Source organism: Phocoena sinus, chromosome 2 (assembly GCF_008692025.1).
Source record: "Phocoena sinus isolate mPhoSin1 chromosome 2, mPhoSin1.pri, whole genome shotgun sequence".
NCBI lineage: Eukaryota > Metazoa > Chordata > Mammalia > Artiodactyla > Phocoenidae > Phocoena > Phocoena sinus.
This window is the reverse complement of record NC_045764.1, coordinates 90,841,438-90,861,257: the sequence shown is the minus strand read 5'-3', so window position 1 is coordinate 90,861,257 and position 19,820 is coordinate 90,841,438. Positions and strand designations below refer to the sequence as shown.

The 19,820-nt window shown below is 40.8% G+C and overlaps 1 protein-coding gene and 1 pseudogene across 12 annotated transcripts in view; both read right to left on the bottom strand.

Moving 5' to 3' along the window:
• PPIP5K1 (diphosphoinositol pentakisphosphate kinase 1) overlaps window positions 1–19,820 on the bottom strand; it is a 49,869-nt gene that overhangs the window by 5,336 nt on the left and 24,713 nt on the right. For all 12 annotated transcript variants that reach the window (XM_032619369.1, XM_032619398.1, XM_032619378.1 and 9 more), the window contains one exon: window positions 16,386–16,523. In XM_032619369.1, coding sequence (XP_032475260.1) covers window positions 16,386–16,523 — 138 coding nt within the window. The remainder of the gene's footprint in view (window positions 1–16,385; window positions 16,524–19,820) is intronic.
• Window positions 13,027–14,570, bottom strand: LOC116747388 (annotated as a pseudogene).

Here is a 19,820-nt window from a genome sequence, read left to right as displayed (position 1 = left end):
AGCCCGCGCACTGCAAGGAAGAGTAGTGCCCTCTTGCAGCAGCTAGGAAAAGCCCGTGCCCAGCAACCAAGACCCAACGCAGCCAAAAATAAATAAATATATTAAAAAAAATAAAAGTAGTTGAAAGACTAGTACAATCAATACCTATATTTTCATCTCCTATATTTAACATGTTAACATTTTGCCGTATTTGTTTCATCTATTTCTTCATGCCGAAGTTCTTTAAAATAAATGACGAACAGTATGAGTCATTTCACCTCTAAATACTTCAGTATTCATTTCTAAAATATAAGGAATTTTCCTACATAGCCATACACCATTAATAAACTTAACAAAATTTAAAAATACCCTAATATCATCTTAGTACCCAATCCATATTCAAATTTCCCCCAATTATTCCCAAAATGTCTTTTATAGTAAGATCCAAACATGAACTATGCATTCCATTTTATTATGTCTCCAAAGTCTCTTTTAACACATTTTTGACTGGAGATGTATTATGGCCACAGGTGTTAGTTTCTGCAAAAATCCCCCAGTCAACAATGTGTTAACCTAGAATCGAGCTCCCCCCTATTTTTTTATACTGACTTTTTAAAAAAATAAATTTATTTATTTATTTTTGGCTGCGTTGGATCTTCGTTGCTTCTTGCGGGCTTTCTCTAGTTGCGGCGAACGGGGGCTACTCTTCGTTGCGGTGCGTGGGCTTCTCATTGTGGTGGCTTCTCTTGTTGTGGAGCATGGGCTCTAGGTGTGCAGGCTTCAGTAGTTGTGGCACATGGGCTCAGTAGTTGTGGCTTGCGGGCTCTAGAGCACAGGTTCATAAGTTGTGGCACATGGGCTTAGTTGCTCCGTGGTGTGTGGGATCTTCCTGGACTAGGGATCGAACCCGTGTCCCCTACATTGGCAGGCGGATTCTTAACCACTGTGCCACCAGGGAAGTCCCTCATAGTGACTTTTTGAAAAGAACAGGCCAGCTGTCTCACAGAATGTCACATTCTACACTCTGGATTTGTCTGATTGCTTCCTCACAGAAACATTTATCTTGTTTCACTATCCCTTGTATTTCCTATAAACTGACAGATACAAAAGGCTTGATTCAATGATTCAGGTGTTCTTTCTTGGGTTTTTTTTTTTTTTTTTTTTTGTGGTACACTGGCCTCTCACTGTTGTAGCCTCTCCCGTTGTGGAGCACAGGCTCCGGACGTGCAGGCTCAGCGGCCATGGCTCACGGGTCCAGCCCCTCCGCGGCATGTGGGATCTTTCCGGACCAGGGCACGAACCCGTGTCCCCTGCATCGGCAGGCGGACTCTCAACCACTGCGCCACCAGGGAAGCCCTCTTGTTTGTTTTTAATTTTTTATTTTTGGCTGCGTTGGGTCTTTGTTGCTGCACACGGGCTTTCTCTAGTTGCGGCGAGTGGGGGCTAGTCTTCGTTGCAGTGCACATGCTTCTCATTGCGGTGGCTTCTCTTGTTGTGGAGCACGGGCTCTAGGAGCATGGGCTTCAGTAGTTGTGGCATGCAGGCTCTGTAGTTGTGACTCACGGGCTCTACAGCTCAGGCTCAGTAGTTGTGGTGCACGGGCTTAGTTGCTCCACGGCATGTGGGATCTTCCTGGACCAGGAATTGAACCCGTGTCTCCTGCATTGGCAGGCAGACTCTTAACCACTGCACCACCAGGGAAGTCCATTTGAGGTGTTTTTCTTTTTCTTTTTTTAGTGTAAAAACAAATGCTTACATTTTAAATAATTTTTTTGATATTTTGATAATTTTTAAAAAATTGAAGTATAGTTGATTTATAATGTTAGTTTCAGGTGTATGGCAAAGTGATTCAGTTATGTGTATACATATTCTTTTTCAGATTTGTCTCCACTATATGTTATTACAAGATATTGAATATAGTTACCTGTGCTATACAGTAGGTTCTTGTTGGCTATTTCATATATAGTAGTGTGTATATGTTAATTCCAAATTCCTAATTTATCCCTCTCCCCCCTTTCCCCTTTGGTAACCATAAATTTGTTTACCATGGCTATGAGTCTATTTCTGTTTTATAAATAAGTTCATTTGTATCATATTTTAGATTCAAAATATTAGTGATATCATATGATATTTATCTTTCTCTGTCTGACTTACTTCACTTACTATGATAATCTCTAGGTCCATCCATGTTGCTGCAAATGGCATTATTTATTCTTTTTTATGGCTGAGTAATATTCCATTGTATATATGTACCACTTCTTCTTTATCCATTTATCTGTCGATCAACATTTAGGTTGGTTCCATGTCTTGGCTACTGTAAATAGTGCTGCTATGAACATTGGGGTGCATGTATCTTTTCAAATTACAGTTTTCTCTGGATATATGACCAGGAGTGGGATTGCTAGATCATATGGTAGCTCTAATTTTAGTTTTTTAAGGAACCGCCATACTGTCCTCCATAGTGGCTGCACCAGTTTGCATTCCCACCAACAGTGTAGGAGGGCTCCCTTTTCTCCACACCCTCTCTAGCATTTATCGTTTGTAGGTTTTTTGATGATGGCCATTCCGACTGGTTCAATGATTCAGTTTAAATAACTTTGGGACTTCCCCGGTGGTGCAGTAGTTAAGAATCCAATGCAGGAGACATAGGTTCGATCCCTGGTCTGGGAAGATCTCATGCTGCGGAGCAACTAAGCCTGTGTGCCAGAACTACTGAAGCCTGCACGCTCTAGAGCCCGCATGCCACAACTACTGAGCCCACATGCTGCAACTACTGAAGCCCATGCCCCTACTGCCGGTACTCCACAACAATAGAAGCTACTGCAATGAGAAGCCTGAGCACCACAGCGAAGAGTAGCCCCCACTTGTTGCAACTAGAGAAAGCCCGTGCGCAGCAATGAAAACCCAACACAGCCAAAAAAAATAATAAATAAATAAATAACTTTGTCAAGAATACTTCAAGAGGTAATCCTGTGTACTTTATATTGCATCATACTGGATGAACATAATGTCTCATTATCCCACTAAGGCTAAACTTACTAACAAAGTTAAAGTGGGGCCCATGAGATCTCACCATCGTAAAGTTTTCCCCTTCTGATTAGAGATAATCCTTTGGCACTGTGGAACCTGATCAACATTTCACCTAATTGTGTTAGTATCCACTGATGATCCTTAATTACTTTATTAGGACTATCAAGTGGTGATTTTCTAATTCTATCAATTCTGTATTTATTAGCTGGCATATTTTCTGTAAAGAAGAGCTTTCTCTCTTCAACTGGGGCCATTTGATTACATTAAACTGCAGTTCTTACTGAAAAGGAAGGATAAATGTTTATTTCCCTTTAATTAGTTTTCAGAAGAAAGAGCTGGTGAAAAGTATTCATCAATAGTGACAGATGATTATTATTTTATTTTATTTTTGTTCTCTTTTTTGTAAGATTCATTATGAGCTTGTAGATGTTTACATGTTCAGTCCACTTTAATCAATTACAATAAATTATTCTTTTTAATGCTAAAATATTCCAATTCTGGTCAGTGGGAGCCTCTTCAGGCTTGATTGCTTCCTTGCTTCTGTTACAACATGCCTCAGGATCACCTTGTGCTTTCCTTGCCCTAGATCATGCATCCTCAATAAAATTGGTTCTTGGTGAAAGTGAAAAAACTTAGATATTCCACTGGTTTGTGGTCCATCAAATGGCTACAATACATAAACAGACATAAAGTTTATCTGTGGTATTAAAAAAATTTCAGGTGGCGGGGAGTGATTGGAGGAAAAAAGTCTAAAAAGGCTCTGTAGGAGGGGGTGTGATTTTAGAAAAAAAAAAAAAGAGAAGAAGGTTAAAAAACATGGGCCTAGACCAGGAATCCAACCATGGAATCCTGGTTGCTTTTAGTGGGGAATGATATGTAGAGACCAAAATCTAGGTGCCAAGGGAGCTCATTGATACTCCTTCTGATGCATGATATTAGAAAAAGCATTAAAAAATGGAATTCATATTGATATTTTCAATTCAAATTTAACATTACAGCACTTTAAAAATCTTCTGAATTTATATTTATATATAATTTATCTTACTTTGAGAATTCTTATTCCTAATAACAGAAACATAATTACTTATTTACATTACTCTATTATATGTGTGTGTGCATACGACATATGTTTCAAAATAGTATCAATATCACTACTAACAATTAAACCACTGAATGAGGATTAAAATTATTTTATATTTCTTTTTGTTCCACTAAAGGATTTACAGTCAAAGTACAGTATTCCAAAGTTATTTGAAAAATTATTTTCCCTGTGTGATTATGTTACTATTGTGATATAAAGTTAGGGTAATTTCTTTCCATTTTTTTCCCCAATTTTAGGATTCACTTCTTTTCATTTAGTCTTATATTTTGAAAAACATTTACAGGTTCACAAGTCAAAGGTTTATAAAAAGGCATATTCAGAGGAAGTTCCTTTTTCTTCATGCCCTTCAGCCCCATTCCTATTGCTGTCCAGTGGTAAACATTTTTATTAGTTTCTGGTGTCTACTTTTATCATTTCTTTTTGCAAATATGTATATTTTCCCCTTATTTCCCCTCCTTATAGAATAGGTAACATACTATCAACACTATTCTGCACCTTTTTTTATCCACTTAACAATATATCCTGGAGATTACTTCATATCAAAACACATAGACCTTCCTCATTAGTTTTAACAGATCCATAGTACTCATTTGAGTGGACATACCACTGTTTATTCAACCACTCTTGTACTGAAGAACTTTGGGGTTGTTTCCAAAAATAATAAATAAACAACATAAATTATGTCACAATAACTGTATACAAATGTTATTTCAACTTTGTGTACAGTAGCTTCAGAATAGAATCCTAAAATTGTATTACTAGATAAGAGAGTAACTGTATCTGTAATTCTCTGAGATATTACAAAATTTACCTTCATAGGGGTTGTACCATTTTGCACTCCCACCAACAGTGTATGGAACTGCCTCTCTCGTTATAGACTTGTCAAGAGAATGTGTTATCAAACTTTTGGATTTTTTACAATCTAATAGGTGAGATATGATATCTCAGTGTAGTTGTATTTATTTTTTAATTTTTAAAAATTTTATTTATTCATTTATTTTTGGCTGTGTTGGGTCTTCATTGCTGCACGCGGGCTTTCTCCAGTTGCGGCAAGCAGGGGCTACTCTTCGTGGTGGTGTGCGGGCTTCTCATTGTGGTGGCTTCTCTTGTCGTGGAGCATGGGCTCTAGGTTTGCACGGGCTTCAGTAGTTGTGGCACACGGGCTCAGTAGCTGTGGCTCGTGGGGTCTAGAGCACAGGCTCAGTGGTGGCGCACAGGCTTAGTTGCTCTGTGGCACGTGGGATCTTCCCAGACCAGGGATCGAACCCGTGTCCCCTGCATTGGCAGGCGGATTCTTTTTTTTTTTTTTTTTTTTTTAATTTTATTTATTTTTTAATTTTATTTTTGGCTGTATTGGGTGTTCGTTGCTGTGTGCAGGCTTTCTCTAGTTGCCGTGAGCTGGGGCTACTTTGGTTGCGGTGTGTGGTCTTATTGCGGTGGCTTCTCTTGTTACGGAGCATGGGCTGTAGGCTTCAGTAGTTGTGGCATGCAGGCTCAGTCGTTGTGGCACACGGGCTTAGTTTCTCTGCGGCATGTGGGATCTTCCCGGACCAGGGCTTGAACCGCTGTCCCCTGCATTGGCAGGCGGATTCTCAACCACTGCGCCACCAGGGAAGTCCCGGCAGGCGGATTCTTAACCACTGCACCACCAGGGAAGTCCCTCAGTGTAGTTTTAATTTGCATATTTCTTATGATCGAGGTAGAGCATCATTTCACATGTGTAACAGCCACCTGTATTTCTTTCTTTGTAAACTATCCTTTTTCAAAAATCACACTTTTGGTCTTTTCCTTCCTGATATGTAAAAGTTCTCTGTATTTTAGGATGATTAAGCCTATATGTGATATAAATTGCAGAAAAAAATTTTCCTTGCTTATGATGTTGCTATTGGTTTTACAACATATAAAAAAATGTTTATATGGCTTAGTTTATCAATCTTTTCCTATTGTTTCCCGAATTTGAGTTTGAGTCAGAATTAGGTTCTCCTTACTTTCAGGTGATAAAGGAATTTATCACCATCACCCCTGCTTACTTTTAGTACTTGCATGATTTTTTAAAATTATTATTATTGAAGGGAAAGCCACATAACATAAAGCTAACCATCTTAAAGTGTATAATACTGTGGCATTTAGCACATCAACAGTGTTGTGCCACTGCCACCTTATCTAGTTCCAAAACATTTTCATCACCCCAAAAGAAAACCCCATATCCATTAAGAAGTCACTCCTGAGCTTCCCTGGTGGCGCAGTTGTTGAGAGTCTGCCTGCCGATGCAGGAGACACGGGTTCATGCCAGGAAGATCCCACATGCCGCGGAGCGGCTAGGCCCGTGAGCCATGGCCGCTGAGCCTGCGCGTCCGGAGCCTGTGCTCCGCAACGGGAGAGAGGCCACAGCAGTGAGAGGCCCATGTACCGCAAAAAAAAAAAAAAAGAAGTTACTCCTCATTCTACCCTACCTTCAACCCCTGCAAACCACCAATTTGCTTTCTATCTCTATTCTAGTCCTTTCATATAAATGGAATCATACAATATGTGACTTTTTCTGTCTGGTTTCTTTCACTTGCCGTGTTTTTGAGGTTCATCCATATAGCAACATATATCAGTACTTCATTCCTTTTTATAGTTCAGTAACATTCTATTGTATGTATATACCACATTTTGTTTACCCATTCACGCACATTTCAGTTGTTTCCACCTTTTGACTATTGTGAATAGTGTCACCATAAACTTTTGTGTGTAAATATTTGTTAGAGTACCTGTTTTCATTTCTTTTGAATATATACCTAGGAGTGGAATTGCTGGGTCAGATAGTAACTCTATATTTAGCTTTTTGAGGAATTGTCAAACTGTTTTCCACTAGGGCTGCACCATTTTACATTTCCCCCAGCAATGTACAAAAATTCTGATTTGTTCATGCCATAACTAACACTTTTCTGCTTGCTCTTTCTCTTTTTAAATTATAGCCATCCTAGTGGGTGTGAAGTGGTACCTCATTGTGGCTTTGATTTGCATATCCCTGATGGTTACTGAGGGTGAGCATTATTTCATGTGCTTCTTGGCTATTTGTATATCTTCTTTGAAGAAGTGTCTATTTAAGTCCTTTGCTCACTTTTAAGTTGGGTTGTTTGTCTTTTTACTGTTGAATTGTTACATTATGGACCTTTATCAGATATATGATTTGCAAATATTTTCTCCCTTTCTATAGGCTGTCTTTTCCCTTTCTTTCATGTTCTTTGATGCACAAAAAGTTTAAATTTTGGTGAAGTCCAATTTATCTATTTTTTCCCCTTTTGTTGCTTGTGCTTTTGGTCTAAGAATCCATTAGCTAACTCTTAAGGTCATGAAGATTTATCTTATGTCTTGTAAGAGTTGTACAGTTTTAGCTCTTATATTTAGGCCATTTATCCATTTTGAGTTAACTTTTGTACATGGTATGAGGTGGGGGAGGTCCATCTTCATTCTTTTGCATATGGGTATCCAGTTGTTCTAGCACCATTTATTGAAGAGACAATTCTTTCCCCATTAAATGGTCTTAGCAACATTGTTGAAAATCAACTGGCCATGGAAGTATGGGTTTATTTTTGGACTCTTGATTCTATTCCATTGGTCTCTAACTTTATCCTTATGGCAATCCCACACTGTTTGGATTACTGTAGCTTTGTAGTAAGTTTTAATATCAGAAGATGTGAGTCCTCCGACTTTTTCTTTTTCAAAATTATTTTGACTATTCAGGTCCCCTTGCAATTCCATATAAACTTGAGGGTCAGCTTTTCCATTTCTACAAAAAAGTGCATTGGAATTCCAATGGAGATTGCATTTAATCTCCAATGGAGATCTCTTTGGGGAGTACTCTCATCCTAAAAATGTTATGTATTCTACATGAACATGGAATGTCTTACCATTTATTTAGGTCTTCTTTAATTTATTTCAGCAATGTTTTACAGTTTTCAGTGTACAAGTCTTTAAACTTCTTGGTTAAATTTTGCTCCCAGGTACTTTACTCTTTTGGATGCTAATATAAATGGTATTGTTTTCTTAATTTCCCCTTTGGATTGTTCATTGCTGGTGTATAGAAACACAACTGATTTTTGTGAGTTGATCTTGTACCCTGAAACACTGCTGAATTTGTTCTTTAGTTCTGATAGTTCTTTTCGGGTTTCTTTTCCATTTTCTCTATATAGGATTATGTCCTCTGTGAATAGCGACAGTTTTACTACTTCTTCCTTTCCGATTTAGGTCCTTTTTTTTTGTTTGTTTTGCCTAACTGCTCTCCCTAAAACTTCCAGTAGAATATTGAATAGCAGTGGTGAAAGTGGGCATCCTTGTCTTGCTCCTGATCTTATGGGGAAAACTTTCAGTCTCTCACCACTGAGTATGATTTGTGCTGTGTTTTTGTTTTGTTTTTTAATATTTATTTATTTATTTGGCTATGCCAGGTCTTAGTTGCAGCACATAGGATCTTCGCTGCCTCATGTGGGATCTTTGATGTGGCATGTGGGATCTTTGGTTGCAGCATTTGGGCTCCTTTAGTTGTGGCATGCAGGCTCCTCTCGTTGCAGTATGCGGGATCCCTGACCAGGGATCGAACACCAGCCCTTTGCATTGTGAGCACGGAGTCTTAACCACTGGACCACCAGGGAAGTCCCTAGGGGTTGTTTATAAATGTCCTTTATGGCACTGAGGAAGTTTCTTTCTGTTCCTAGCTCGGTGAGTGTTGGGTTTTGCCAAATGCTTTTCCACATCAATTCACATGATTGGTTTTCTTCTCTCTTTCTTCTATTAATGTAGTGTATTACATTGACATATTTTCTTACGTTGAATCACCCTTGCATTCCTGAGATAAATCTCACTTGATCATGGTGTAGTATAATCCTTTTAATGTGTACTGTTGGATTTGGTTTGCTAATACTTTGTTGAGAAATTTTTTTGTGGGGGGGGATTGTTGAGAATTTTTGCCTCTCTACTCATAGGGGAAATTAGTCTGTAGTTTTCTTTTCTTTTCTTTTTAAATTTATTTATTTATTTATGGCTGTGTTGGGTCTTCATTGCTGCGCGGGCTTTCTCTAGCTGTGGCAAGCAGGGGCTACTCTTCGTTGTGGTGCATGGGCTTCTCATTGCAGTGGCTTCTCTTGTTGTGGAGCATGGGCTCAAGGCATGCAGGCTCCAGTAGTTGTGGCATGCAGGCTTCAGTAGTTGTGGCTCATGGGCTTAGCTGCTCTGCAACTTAGATGCACGTGGGAATCTTCCCAGACCAGGGCTCGAACCTATGTCCCCTGCATTGGCAGGCAGATTCTTAACCACTGCACCACCAGGGAAGCCCTGTAGTTTTCTTTTCTTAGGGTGTCTTTGTCTGGCTTTGGTATCAGGGTAATGCTGACTTCACAGAAAGTGTTTCCTCCTCTTATATTTTTTGGAAGAGGGTGAGTAGGACTGGGGCTAATTTTTCTAAAATGTTTGGTAGAATTCACCAGTGAAGCCATCTGGTTTTGGACTTTTCTTCATTGAGAAGTTTTTGCTATTGATTCAGTCTTTTTCCTTGTTATAGGTATGTTCAGATTTTCTATTTCTTCTTGAGTCGGTTTTTAGAGTTTATTTCTAGGAATTGTCCTTTTCATCTATGTTATCTAATTTGTTGGCATACAATTGTTCATGGTACTCTCAACAATCCTTTTTATTTCTGTAAGGTCAGTAGCAATGTTTGAATTGATGGCGATTAGCTTCAATAACATACAAACACTCTGTTCCTATAAAGCTCAGTCCCCACCTTGTTATTGTCATAAATTATATCTTTGTACATTGTGTGCCCATTAAAACAGACATAATGATTGGTTTATTCATTTGCATGTTGTCACATATGAAACAAAAATACAAAAAGGGGAGCTACAAACCAAAAATACAATAATGCTGGCTCTTGTATTTACCAGTGTAGTTACTTTTATCAGAGTTCTTTATTTTTTTTTTCTTCTTTCTTTCTTTTTTTTTTGAGTTCTTTATTTTTTGATATGGCTTCAAATTTCTGTTCAGTGTCATTTTAGCCAAAAAGCCTCCTTTTAGCATTTCTTGTAGGGCAGATCTACTACTGACAAAATCCCTCAGCTTAAAGATGTTACTGGAAAACTACTAGAGCTAAACAATGAATTTGGTAAAGTAGCAGGATACAAAATTAATGCACAGAAATCTCTTGCATTCCTATACACTAATGATGAAAAATCTGAAAGTGAAATTAAGAAAACACTCCCATTTACCATTGCAACAAAAAGAATAAAATACCTAGGAATAAACCTACCTAAGGAGACAACAGATCTGTATGCAGAAAACTATAAGACAATGATGGAAGAAATTAAAGATGATACAAATAGATGGAGAGATATATCATGTTCTTGGATTGGAAGAATCAACATTGTGAAAATGACTCTACTACCCAAAGCAATCTACAGATTCAATGCAATCACTATCAAACTACTGCTGGCATTTCTCACAGAACTAGAACAAAAAATTTCACAATTTGTATGGAAATACAAAAGACCCCGAATAGCCAAAGCAATCTTGAGAAAGAATAACAGAGCTGGAAGAATCAGGCTCCCTGACTTCAGACTATAGTACAAAGCTACAGTAATCAAGACACTACAGTACTGGCACAAAAACAGAAATATAGATTAATGGAACAGGATAGAAATCCCAGAGATAAACCCATGCACATATGGTCACCTTATCTTTGATAAAGGAGGCAAGAATATTCAATGGAGAAAAGACAGCCTCTTCAATAAGTGGTGCTGGGAAAACTGGACAGCTACATGTAAAAGAATGAAATTAGAACACTCCCTAACACCATACATAAAAATAAACTCAAAATGGATTAAAGACCTAAATGTAAGGCCAGACACTATCAAACTCTTGGAGGAAAACACAGGCAGAACACTCTATGACATAAATCACAGCAAAATTCTTTTTTGACCCACCTCCTAGAGAAATGGAAATAAAATCAAAAATAAACAATTGGGACCTAATGAAACTTGAAAGCTTTTGCGCAGCAAAGGAAACCATAAACAAGATGAAAAGACAACCCTCAGAATGGGACAAAATATTTGCAAATGAAGCAACTGACAAAGGATTAATCTCCAAAATTTACAAGCAGCTCATGCAGCTCAATATCAAAAAACAAACAACCCAATCCAAAAATGGGCAGAAGACCTAAACAGACATTTCTCCAAAGAAGATATACAGACTGCCAACAAACACATGAAAGAATGCTCAACATCAGTAATCATTAGAGAAATGCAAATCAAAACTACAATGAGATATCATCTCACACCAGTCAGAATGGCCATCATCAAAAAATCTACAATCAATAAATGCTGGAGAGGCTGTGGAGAAAAGGGAACCCTCCTGCACTGTTGGTGGGAATGTAAATTGATACAGCCATTATGGAGAACAGTATGGAGGTTCCTTAAAAAACTAAAAATAGAACTACCATACGACCCAGCAATCCCACTACTGGGCATATACCCTACCCTGAGAAAACCATAATTCAAAAAGAGTCATGTACCACAATGTTCACTGCAGCTCTATGTACAATAGCCAGGACATGGAAACAACCTAAGTGTCCATCATCGGATGAATGGATAAAGAAGATGTGGCACATATATACAATGGAATATTACTCAGCCATAAAAAGAAACAAAATTGAGTTATTTGTAGTGAGGTGGATGGACTTAGAGACTGTCATACAGAGTGAAGTAAGTCAGAAAGAGAAAAACAAATACTGTATGCTAACACATATATATGGAATCTAAAAAAAAAAAAAGTGGTCATGAAGAACCTAGGGGCAAGATGGGAATAAAGACGCAGCCCTACTAGAGAATGGACTTGAGGACACGGGAAGGGGGAAGGGTAAGCTGGGACAAAGTGAGAGAGTGGCATGGACATATATACACTACTAAATGTAAAACAGATAGCTAGTGGGAAGCAGCCGCATAGCACAGGGAGATCAGCTTGGTGCTTTATGACCACCTAGAGGCGTGGGATAGGGAGGGTGGGAGGGAGGGAGACACAAGAGGGAAGAGATATGGGAATATATTTATATGTATAACTGATTCACTTTGTTATAAAGCAGAAACTAACACACCATTGTAAAGCAATTATACTCCAATAAAGATGTTTTAAAAAAAATCCCTCAGCTTTTGTTTATTTGGGAATGTCTTAATTTTCCCTTCATTTTTGAACAGTTTCGACAGATATAGAATTCTTGGTTGACGTTTTTTTCTTTTAGCACTTTAAATATGTCACCCCACTACTTTCCGGCCTCTATGGTTTCTGATGAGTGCCTTGTTAATCTATTAAATATCCCTTGTATGTGACAAGCTGCTTTTCTCTTGCCACTTTCAACATTTTCTCTTTGTCTTTTGACAATTTGATTACAATGTGTCTCAATGTAGATCTCTTTGCATTTATCCTTCTTGAAGTTTGAACTATTTGGACACACAGACTTGTGTCTTTATCAAATTTGAGAAGTTTTCAGCTATTTTTTCTTCAAAATTTTTTTCTGCCTTTTTCTCTCTCTCTTCTCCTTCTGGGATTTCCATTATACATACAGTGGTATGTTTTATGGTGACCCACAGTATCTTTGGCTCTGTTCACTTTTCTTCATTCTTTTTTATTTCTTCTCCTCAGACTGGATAACTTCAACTGACCTACCTTTTCTTTTGGCTGGAACACTATTTTTATTATAACATGTTTATACATCTGCAGGTAGAAGAAAAAAGTTTTTACCCTCCATTAAACAGAATGGCTTACCCCCACCCCCACCCCACCCACATCACTTGATTATGGTTATGGTTCAACAGATGCATTTTTCAAAGGATCATTTACTCATTAAGCCTCAAAGGAATTCTGTAGCCATTCCTTGTTACTTAATAAATTCAAAATTTGTAAATGTATATTTCTTCTCCCTTTTGTTACGCTTTTACCATTCCATACTTCAAACTTACCCTTTCCCATACTGTCTTAATTAGTGAGATCCTGCTAAACACCTAGTAAATGGCCACACATAAAACAGACATGCAGAGGAAAAACATACACAATGTAGAGGTTTAAAAATTAAACAAATTAAAAGCTAAACAATGGAAATACTATGCACCAATTTCAAAGTGTCCTCTGAGGAGGCCTGGATTCACAGACAGCCTAGGAATAGGCTGGAAGTACAGGTGGACCACTGAAACAGGGCAGCACTGTGTTCATCTGTTTTGTATACTGGCCAACTGGAGGAGGTATCTTTTGAAGAAAGGGTTCCTCAGGAAAAGTTTGAAAACCATCTCTGTGCAAACTTCAAAAAGATACGTATGTCAGCCTATGTATAGCTGCCAGCCCTTGTCTGCAGTCCTGTAGTAGGGATAGTTTTTCGTGATGTACGAATAAATTCCATTTAGGGTGAGTTGTTTGTCAGGAGCCATCGTAATTGCTTGTACAATTAATTGTGCATAGGAATAAGGTGGCTTTGAATAATCCTTTGGGCTGTCTCCACCTGAAGCTTCCTTCTTATTTTCTGGCTGTGAGTTGTCGGCCATTAAATTGAGGTCAGATGGTACCACACAGCCCATTTTGTACCCTGAAGACCCTGCTCCCCAGGGGGCTGGATGGACAGGAGTTCACAGCACTGATGGTTCCTGTGGGGGAGGGGAGGGGGCTGATGAGGTGGGCCATGGTGTCTGGAATGTTGATGGTCAGTGGGGAGATGTGAGCCTGCACGGGCTTCACCAGGGACTCGGGCGCTTCCTGTTTCTCCCTCTTCTTGCTGGACAGGACAGTGAAGGTGAGTGATCTTGACGTTTGTGCTCGGGAACCTGAATGTGCACATGCGCGGCAGCTGCAGCAGCGGCACCCCGTGCCTTTGGAACACGCCGTCCACGCACATGCCATTCTTGCCGAGGCAGTGCAGGTAGAAGTTGCCACCCGCATCGGGCCCGGGCTGCGCCGACGGCTCCAGGGCCGCCCCAGGATGGCCGCCGCCGCCGCCGCCGCCGCCTGGGGGCGTTAAGATCTCGAGGTGGCGCCGCAAGATGAAGCTCAAGTGGCCCATGCTCACGTCCACCGAGCCCTGCGACAAGTTTCACCCGATGGTCACCGAGCGCTTCTTCATCAGGTACTCGAACTTGCAGCCCTCGAGGCGCGCCACTGCCCAGCCACCCAGTGGGGACCCGCCCGCCCCCAGCGCCACCGCCCGCGGGAGGCCCGCCCACGCCCGGCAACACCGCGGCCGCTGCCATGGGCCTGCGAGGGCCCAGGCCGCCTTCCGACGCCGCCACTGAGCTGAGGGCCGAGTGAGGCCGAGGGCCGAGCAAGGCCGCCGGCCGGCGAGCTACTAGTGGCGGCAAGGGGCGGGACACGCGCAGCATGCCAGCGTCAGGCCATGACTGACGGCGGCGCCCGCCTTGGCCTATCTTTAAGTTTGCTGATTTTTAATTCTGCCTGCTCAAACCTTCTAAGAAGTCCTCCAGTAAATTTTTCATTTCTGTTATTATGCTTTTCAGCCCCAGATTTTCTGTTTGGTTCCTTTTAATATATATATATTTTAAAAAATAAATTTATTTATTTTTGGCTGCATTGGGTCTTCCTTGCTGTGCCCAGGTTTTCTCTAGTTGCAGTGAGCAGGGGCTACTCTTCGTTGCGGTGTGCAGGCTTTTCTCATCGCGGTGGCTTCTCTTATTGTGGAGCACAGGGCTCTAAGCGTGTGGGCTTCAGTAGTTGCAGCATGTGGGCTCAGTAGCTGTAGCATGTGGGCTCAGTAGTTGTGGCACGCAGGCTCAGTAGTTGTGGCTCACAGGCTGTGGAGCACAGGCTTAGTAGTTGTGGTACACGGGCTTAGTTGCTCCGAGGCATGTGGGACCTTCCCGGACCAGGGATCGAATCCGTGTCCCCTGCATTGGCAGGTGGATTCTTAACCACTGTGCCACCAGGGAAGTCCCCCAACTCCCTTTTTTTTTTTTTTTTTGAGATGATCATATGGTTTTTTTCTTCTTCCATTTGTTGACATGGAGTATCACATTGATTGATTTGCATATATTGAAGAATCCTTGCACCCCTGGGATAAATCCCACTTGATCATGGTGTATGATCCTTTTAATGTGTTGTTGGATTCTGTTTGCTAGTATTTTGTTGAGGAGTTTTGCATTTATATTCATCAGTGATATTGGTCTGTAATTTTCTTTTTGTGTAGTATCTTTGTCTGGTTTTGGTATCAGGGTAATGGTGGCCTCATAGAATGAGTTTGGGAGTGTTCCTTCCTCTGCAGTTTTTTTGGAAGATTTTGAGAAGGATGGGTGTTAGCTCTTCTCTAAATGTTTGACAGAATTCACCTGTGAAGCCATCTGGTCCTGGACTTTTGTTTGTTGGAAGATTTTTAATCACAGTTTCAATTTCATTACTTGTGATTGGTCTGTTCATATTTTCTATTTCTTCCTGGTTTAGTCTTGGAAGGTTATACCTTTCTAAGAATTTGTCCATTTCTTCCAGGTTGTCCATTTTATTGGCATAGAGTTGTTTATAGTAGTCTCTTAGGATGCTTTGTATTTCTTCAGTGTCTGTTGTAACTTCTCCTTTTTCATTTCTAATTTTATTGATTTGAGTCCTCTCCCTCTTTTCCTTGATGAGTCTGGCTAAAGGTTTATCAGTTTTGTTTATCTTCTCAAAGAACCAGCTTTTAGTTTTATTGATCTTTGCTATTGTTTTCTTTGTTTCTAATTCATTTATTTCTGCTCAGATCTTTATGATTTCTTTCCTTCTACTAACTTTCCAACTCCATTTCTTAAAGGTTGTCTTTCCCCTAGTATTTTGAAATGCTAACTTCAACTATTTCTGGATTTTCTACTTTGTTTGCTTGGTCTCTGTTTATTCATGTACCAATACTATACTGTTTTTATTATAGAAGTTTTATAAAATGTTTTAAAATCTGGTAGGGCCAGCATGACTTCATTGCTCTTCTTTTCAAGATTTCCTTGGCTATTCTTGCTTGGTTTTTTTTGTGTTTTTTTTTAATGACAACTTCAAAATCAATTTGTCTGACTTTAGAAAAACAGTACTATTTTTACTGAAATCACATTAAATTTATAAGTTAACTTTGGAAGGAGTGATAGTTCTATGCTTTTGAGTTAACCTATGCAATTAAACATTTTTTCAAGTCTACTTTTTCAGAGTGCCTATCTTTTTAATTTATTACTCATGTTCTAGGAAGCATGGGAGTGGGGGCAGAGATAGTGGTACAAGATAAGAGTATTCTCCATACCTGCAGATGCCTGTGCTTGGGCATCAGTGTGGCGCTGGCAGACTCTACTCAAGAATTCACTCACTTGACGCAGCGAAAGGGCATTATGCAGTGTTTCCAGGGGGTAAATGGTAGGCACCATGGAGCACCCTTCAAATCCTGTTAGAAAAGAGATGGGCAAAGTCAATGTTATTCCTGCTGGATATACCCCAACTGGCCAAGGAAGCATGGAGGGTCCCTGAGAACCATCAGGAGTGTCTGTGGCTTTTGGCTTTTGGAGTGTGGGGTATCCAAGATTCTCAGGAGAGGGAACTCTTTAGAGCCCCTACAGGAGTCTATTTCTGTCACCTCCAGATTTTCTAAAAAGTCTTCCTGCTAAGGCCTCTGGGTGAATCAAATCACCTCTTATCCTACCTATGGAAAGCCTGCAATATTCCATGGAAAAATCAACAGAATCCCAATGAGGTAAGCACCTACACTCCTCTTGTACTTTCTGGGGGAAATAAAACAAAGGTCCAGAGGTAAGGGGTGAAACTGCAGGTCTAAATGAGAGGTAGGGAGGTCATGGAGCTGGGAAAAAACAGCAGATTTCAGGGATCATGTACAAGAGAACCAGATTACGGAGGAGGGCTTGGGATCTGAGGAGGGGTTCATGCAGATTTAGGAGATGGGTAGAAAGGCTAGAATACTGGAAGCAGGAGGGCATGCAATACACATGAAGCTCAGCTCAGGAAAACCGCATGTATGAACAGGTTGGGGGATGGAAGTTCTTTCTTGGTTATTTTCATCACTTCAAAGCTTCTTTCCTCTGCTCTCACTGAAGACCCCAGACTTGCTAGTTTTTCTCTATTCCTTCAGGAAAATGAGGCAAACCCCCTAGAAAAAAGAATAAATACCGATTCTCTGCTCTGAACCCAACAATTCCAATGTAGATCTACATTGTAGGGTGAAGGGTAAACCTAAATGTGTAACTCTAATCCCAGGGCCTGTTGATGAAAAAAAAAAATGCCCCCATTAGAGGATCAGGAAGCACACATCTCAACCACTTTTTTAGTCCCCAATATTTCCTATGCTTCCTTTATATCTCCTTAAATGGATTAAAGGTAGGCAGGACAGCAATATCTATTCAAGACACAGCTTCCTGTCTGACAATGATTAAAACCTATATAACTCAAAAGGATTATACCTGACCATCTTCTAACCTTCGGCCCTTGTTTTCTTCAAGGATTCAATTGAGACCTCTGTGCCTCAATTTCCCCCTGTACTCTAGTGGCAGGAGGGCAGGAGAGGTAAGTCTCCAGCTTCTCAGAACTGCTAGAAAAACATTTGGATTTGAAGATGGTGGTAGTAGAGGGTCATAGAGATAAGAATAGATTCCAGGGCAAGAGACTACTCCTGTACCAAATAGCACTGGGAATAGGTAACATTAGGAGGCAGTGAGGAAGGAGAACAGGAAGGGGAGGAGCAGCCAACGCTACAGCTACCAGGCAGTCTGGCCCCAATCCCATCCAAGCAACTAAATGCAAGTCACATAACCTTAGAGTAAATAAGAGAAAGGAATAGGTGGGCTCTCCTGCCAAAAGTGCAAGAAGCAAAGCAGTCAGTCCCAGCCAGGGTAGTGGCAGCAGCCAGCTTGGTGGCAGGGGGTACCGTAGAGGCACTCAGGATCATCCTGGCCTGAGTGCAGCCAGTTCCGGAAGAGGCGCAGGTGGTAGGAGCACTGGTGCAGGTGATGCGCCAGCGTGGCATCCAAGGAGACTGGCCAGCCCCCTGTGCAGTCAGAGGAAAAACTGCGCAGCAACCGGACCACAGGGTGCTGGTCATCCAGCAGCTCTTGGAGGGGTTGGGGGAACCACGGCAGGAAGCACAAAGATAAAGAAAGAGAAGAGGGAGAGACAATAAGGGGGGTACTGGATGACATAAGCATTCCTGGGAGGTGGGGCCACTCAGCTCCAAGGTGAGGTAAGAGAGAAGCAGAGATGGTCAGAGCCACAGGACATGTCTTGCAGGGGAGAAGAGTATTGGCATCATGCTAAAAGAAGTCTAAAAGAAGTGAGTCTAGAAGAAGGGGCACGTGAGACCTCATCATACAGCAGGCCCTCTCCTTTCTCGTTGTGCACAATTCAGTTAGTGCTTGCAGACAGCAGTCACATCGTTCTGGATGGGGTGAGCTGGCAGTTCTGTAGCTAGGAACTCCAGTGTCCCCAATCATTCTTGGGCAAACCCTAGTTAGGGCTTGTTTCTCAAACGAATGTATTTATGAGGTTGGGATAGAGATGAAAAGATTTGAAGTCACTCAGAGAAGAGGGTCAAGAGTGGTATACGTTATCAAGATAAAATTTGAAGCTAAAAAAGCTCCTGAGGACTCAGGCTGGGCTCCCTGGACCAGACTCTAAGATAGCCACAGACAAGGCCTGTGTTAGGTAACTGAAGTAGATTAGCAGGAAACCAGGTGTCCTTTAAAACAGCATGTAAAAAACGGAATCAATATGTGAAAATGCCAATATTGATTAATTATCCTTCATTCTTGTTCAAATACATAGACTTTTAAAAAAACGTTTGCGTAAGTCTTAAGGGACACTGTATCAATTATAGAAGCCAAAAGAGATAATTTTATATTTTCTTCCCACTGCTGGTGAGTTTAACTGCACTTTGTTCAGCTAGACGAGTGGAAAAGCTTTAATCCGAAACTACTTACTAGCTTAGCTGGTTGGCAAACTTTGTGGATATATGCGATTCAGCTGCAAACGGCTGAAGGCAGTGAAAGGCATGTGGAAGGGGGTTTAAGAGGAACAGTAGGAAAAAGATCTTGGAAGAGGTACGGGGTCTTAACTGATAACAGGAATATGGTACAGAGAAAGTAGGATCTAGGTAGCTGAGGATGACTGCTCAGAACTCCCAGACCAGAATGGGCTCCACAGGGTGATCCCATGAGACTATGGTTTCCAGAGACCTTAGTCTGGATGTCAAGAGAGATTTCTGTACCAATGGTCATACAGTTGTGTGGGTCCCTAGAAGAGAATGAGCTTGGCAGATCTGGTGGGTACACTCTGACATTCTGGATGAGGGAGAGACACAGTCTCTTTCCCACTATATTAGTTCACCTTGGTAAGTTCAGCATGCAGTTTACTAATGGGCCATACTTATATACTTGATGTAGTCACAGGATGTAACAGAAGCTTATCAGGAATAGAGGGAGGGATGGGCTGAGGGGTGTTCTCCCATCAAAGCAAGGAAGTAGCACTGCCTTGCCTCCTTTCCAAAGCCAGGTCCAGTTCTTCCAGCTGCTATTTCAAAGCCACACATCATGGCAAAGAGATGGTGGTGATGGACAGTAGGCTGGCACATTGTTGTGACTAATCTGCTGCAAGCAACTGCAGACAGAGCATCCACTCTGTAATTGCTGGGTCAGTCCAGTAACGTTTGGCCATGTGGTAGAGCCCTCATATTGTCCTG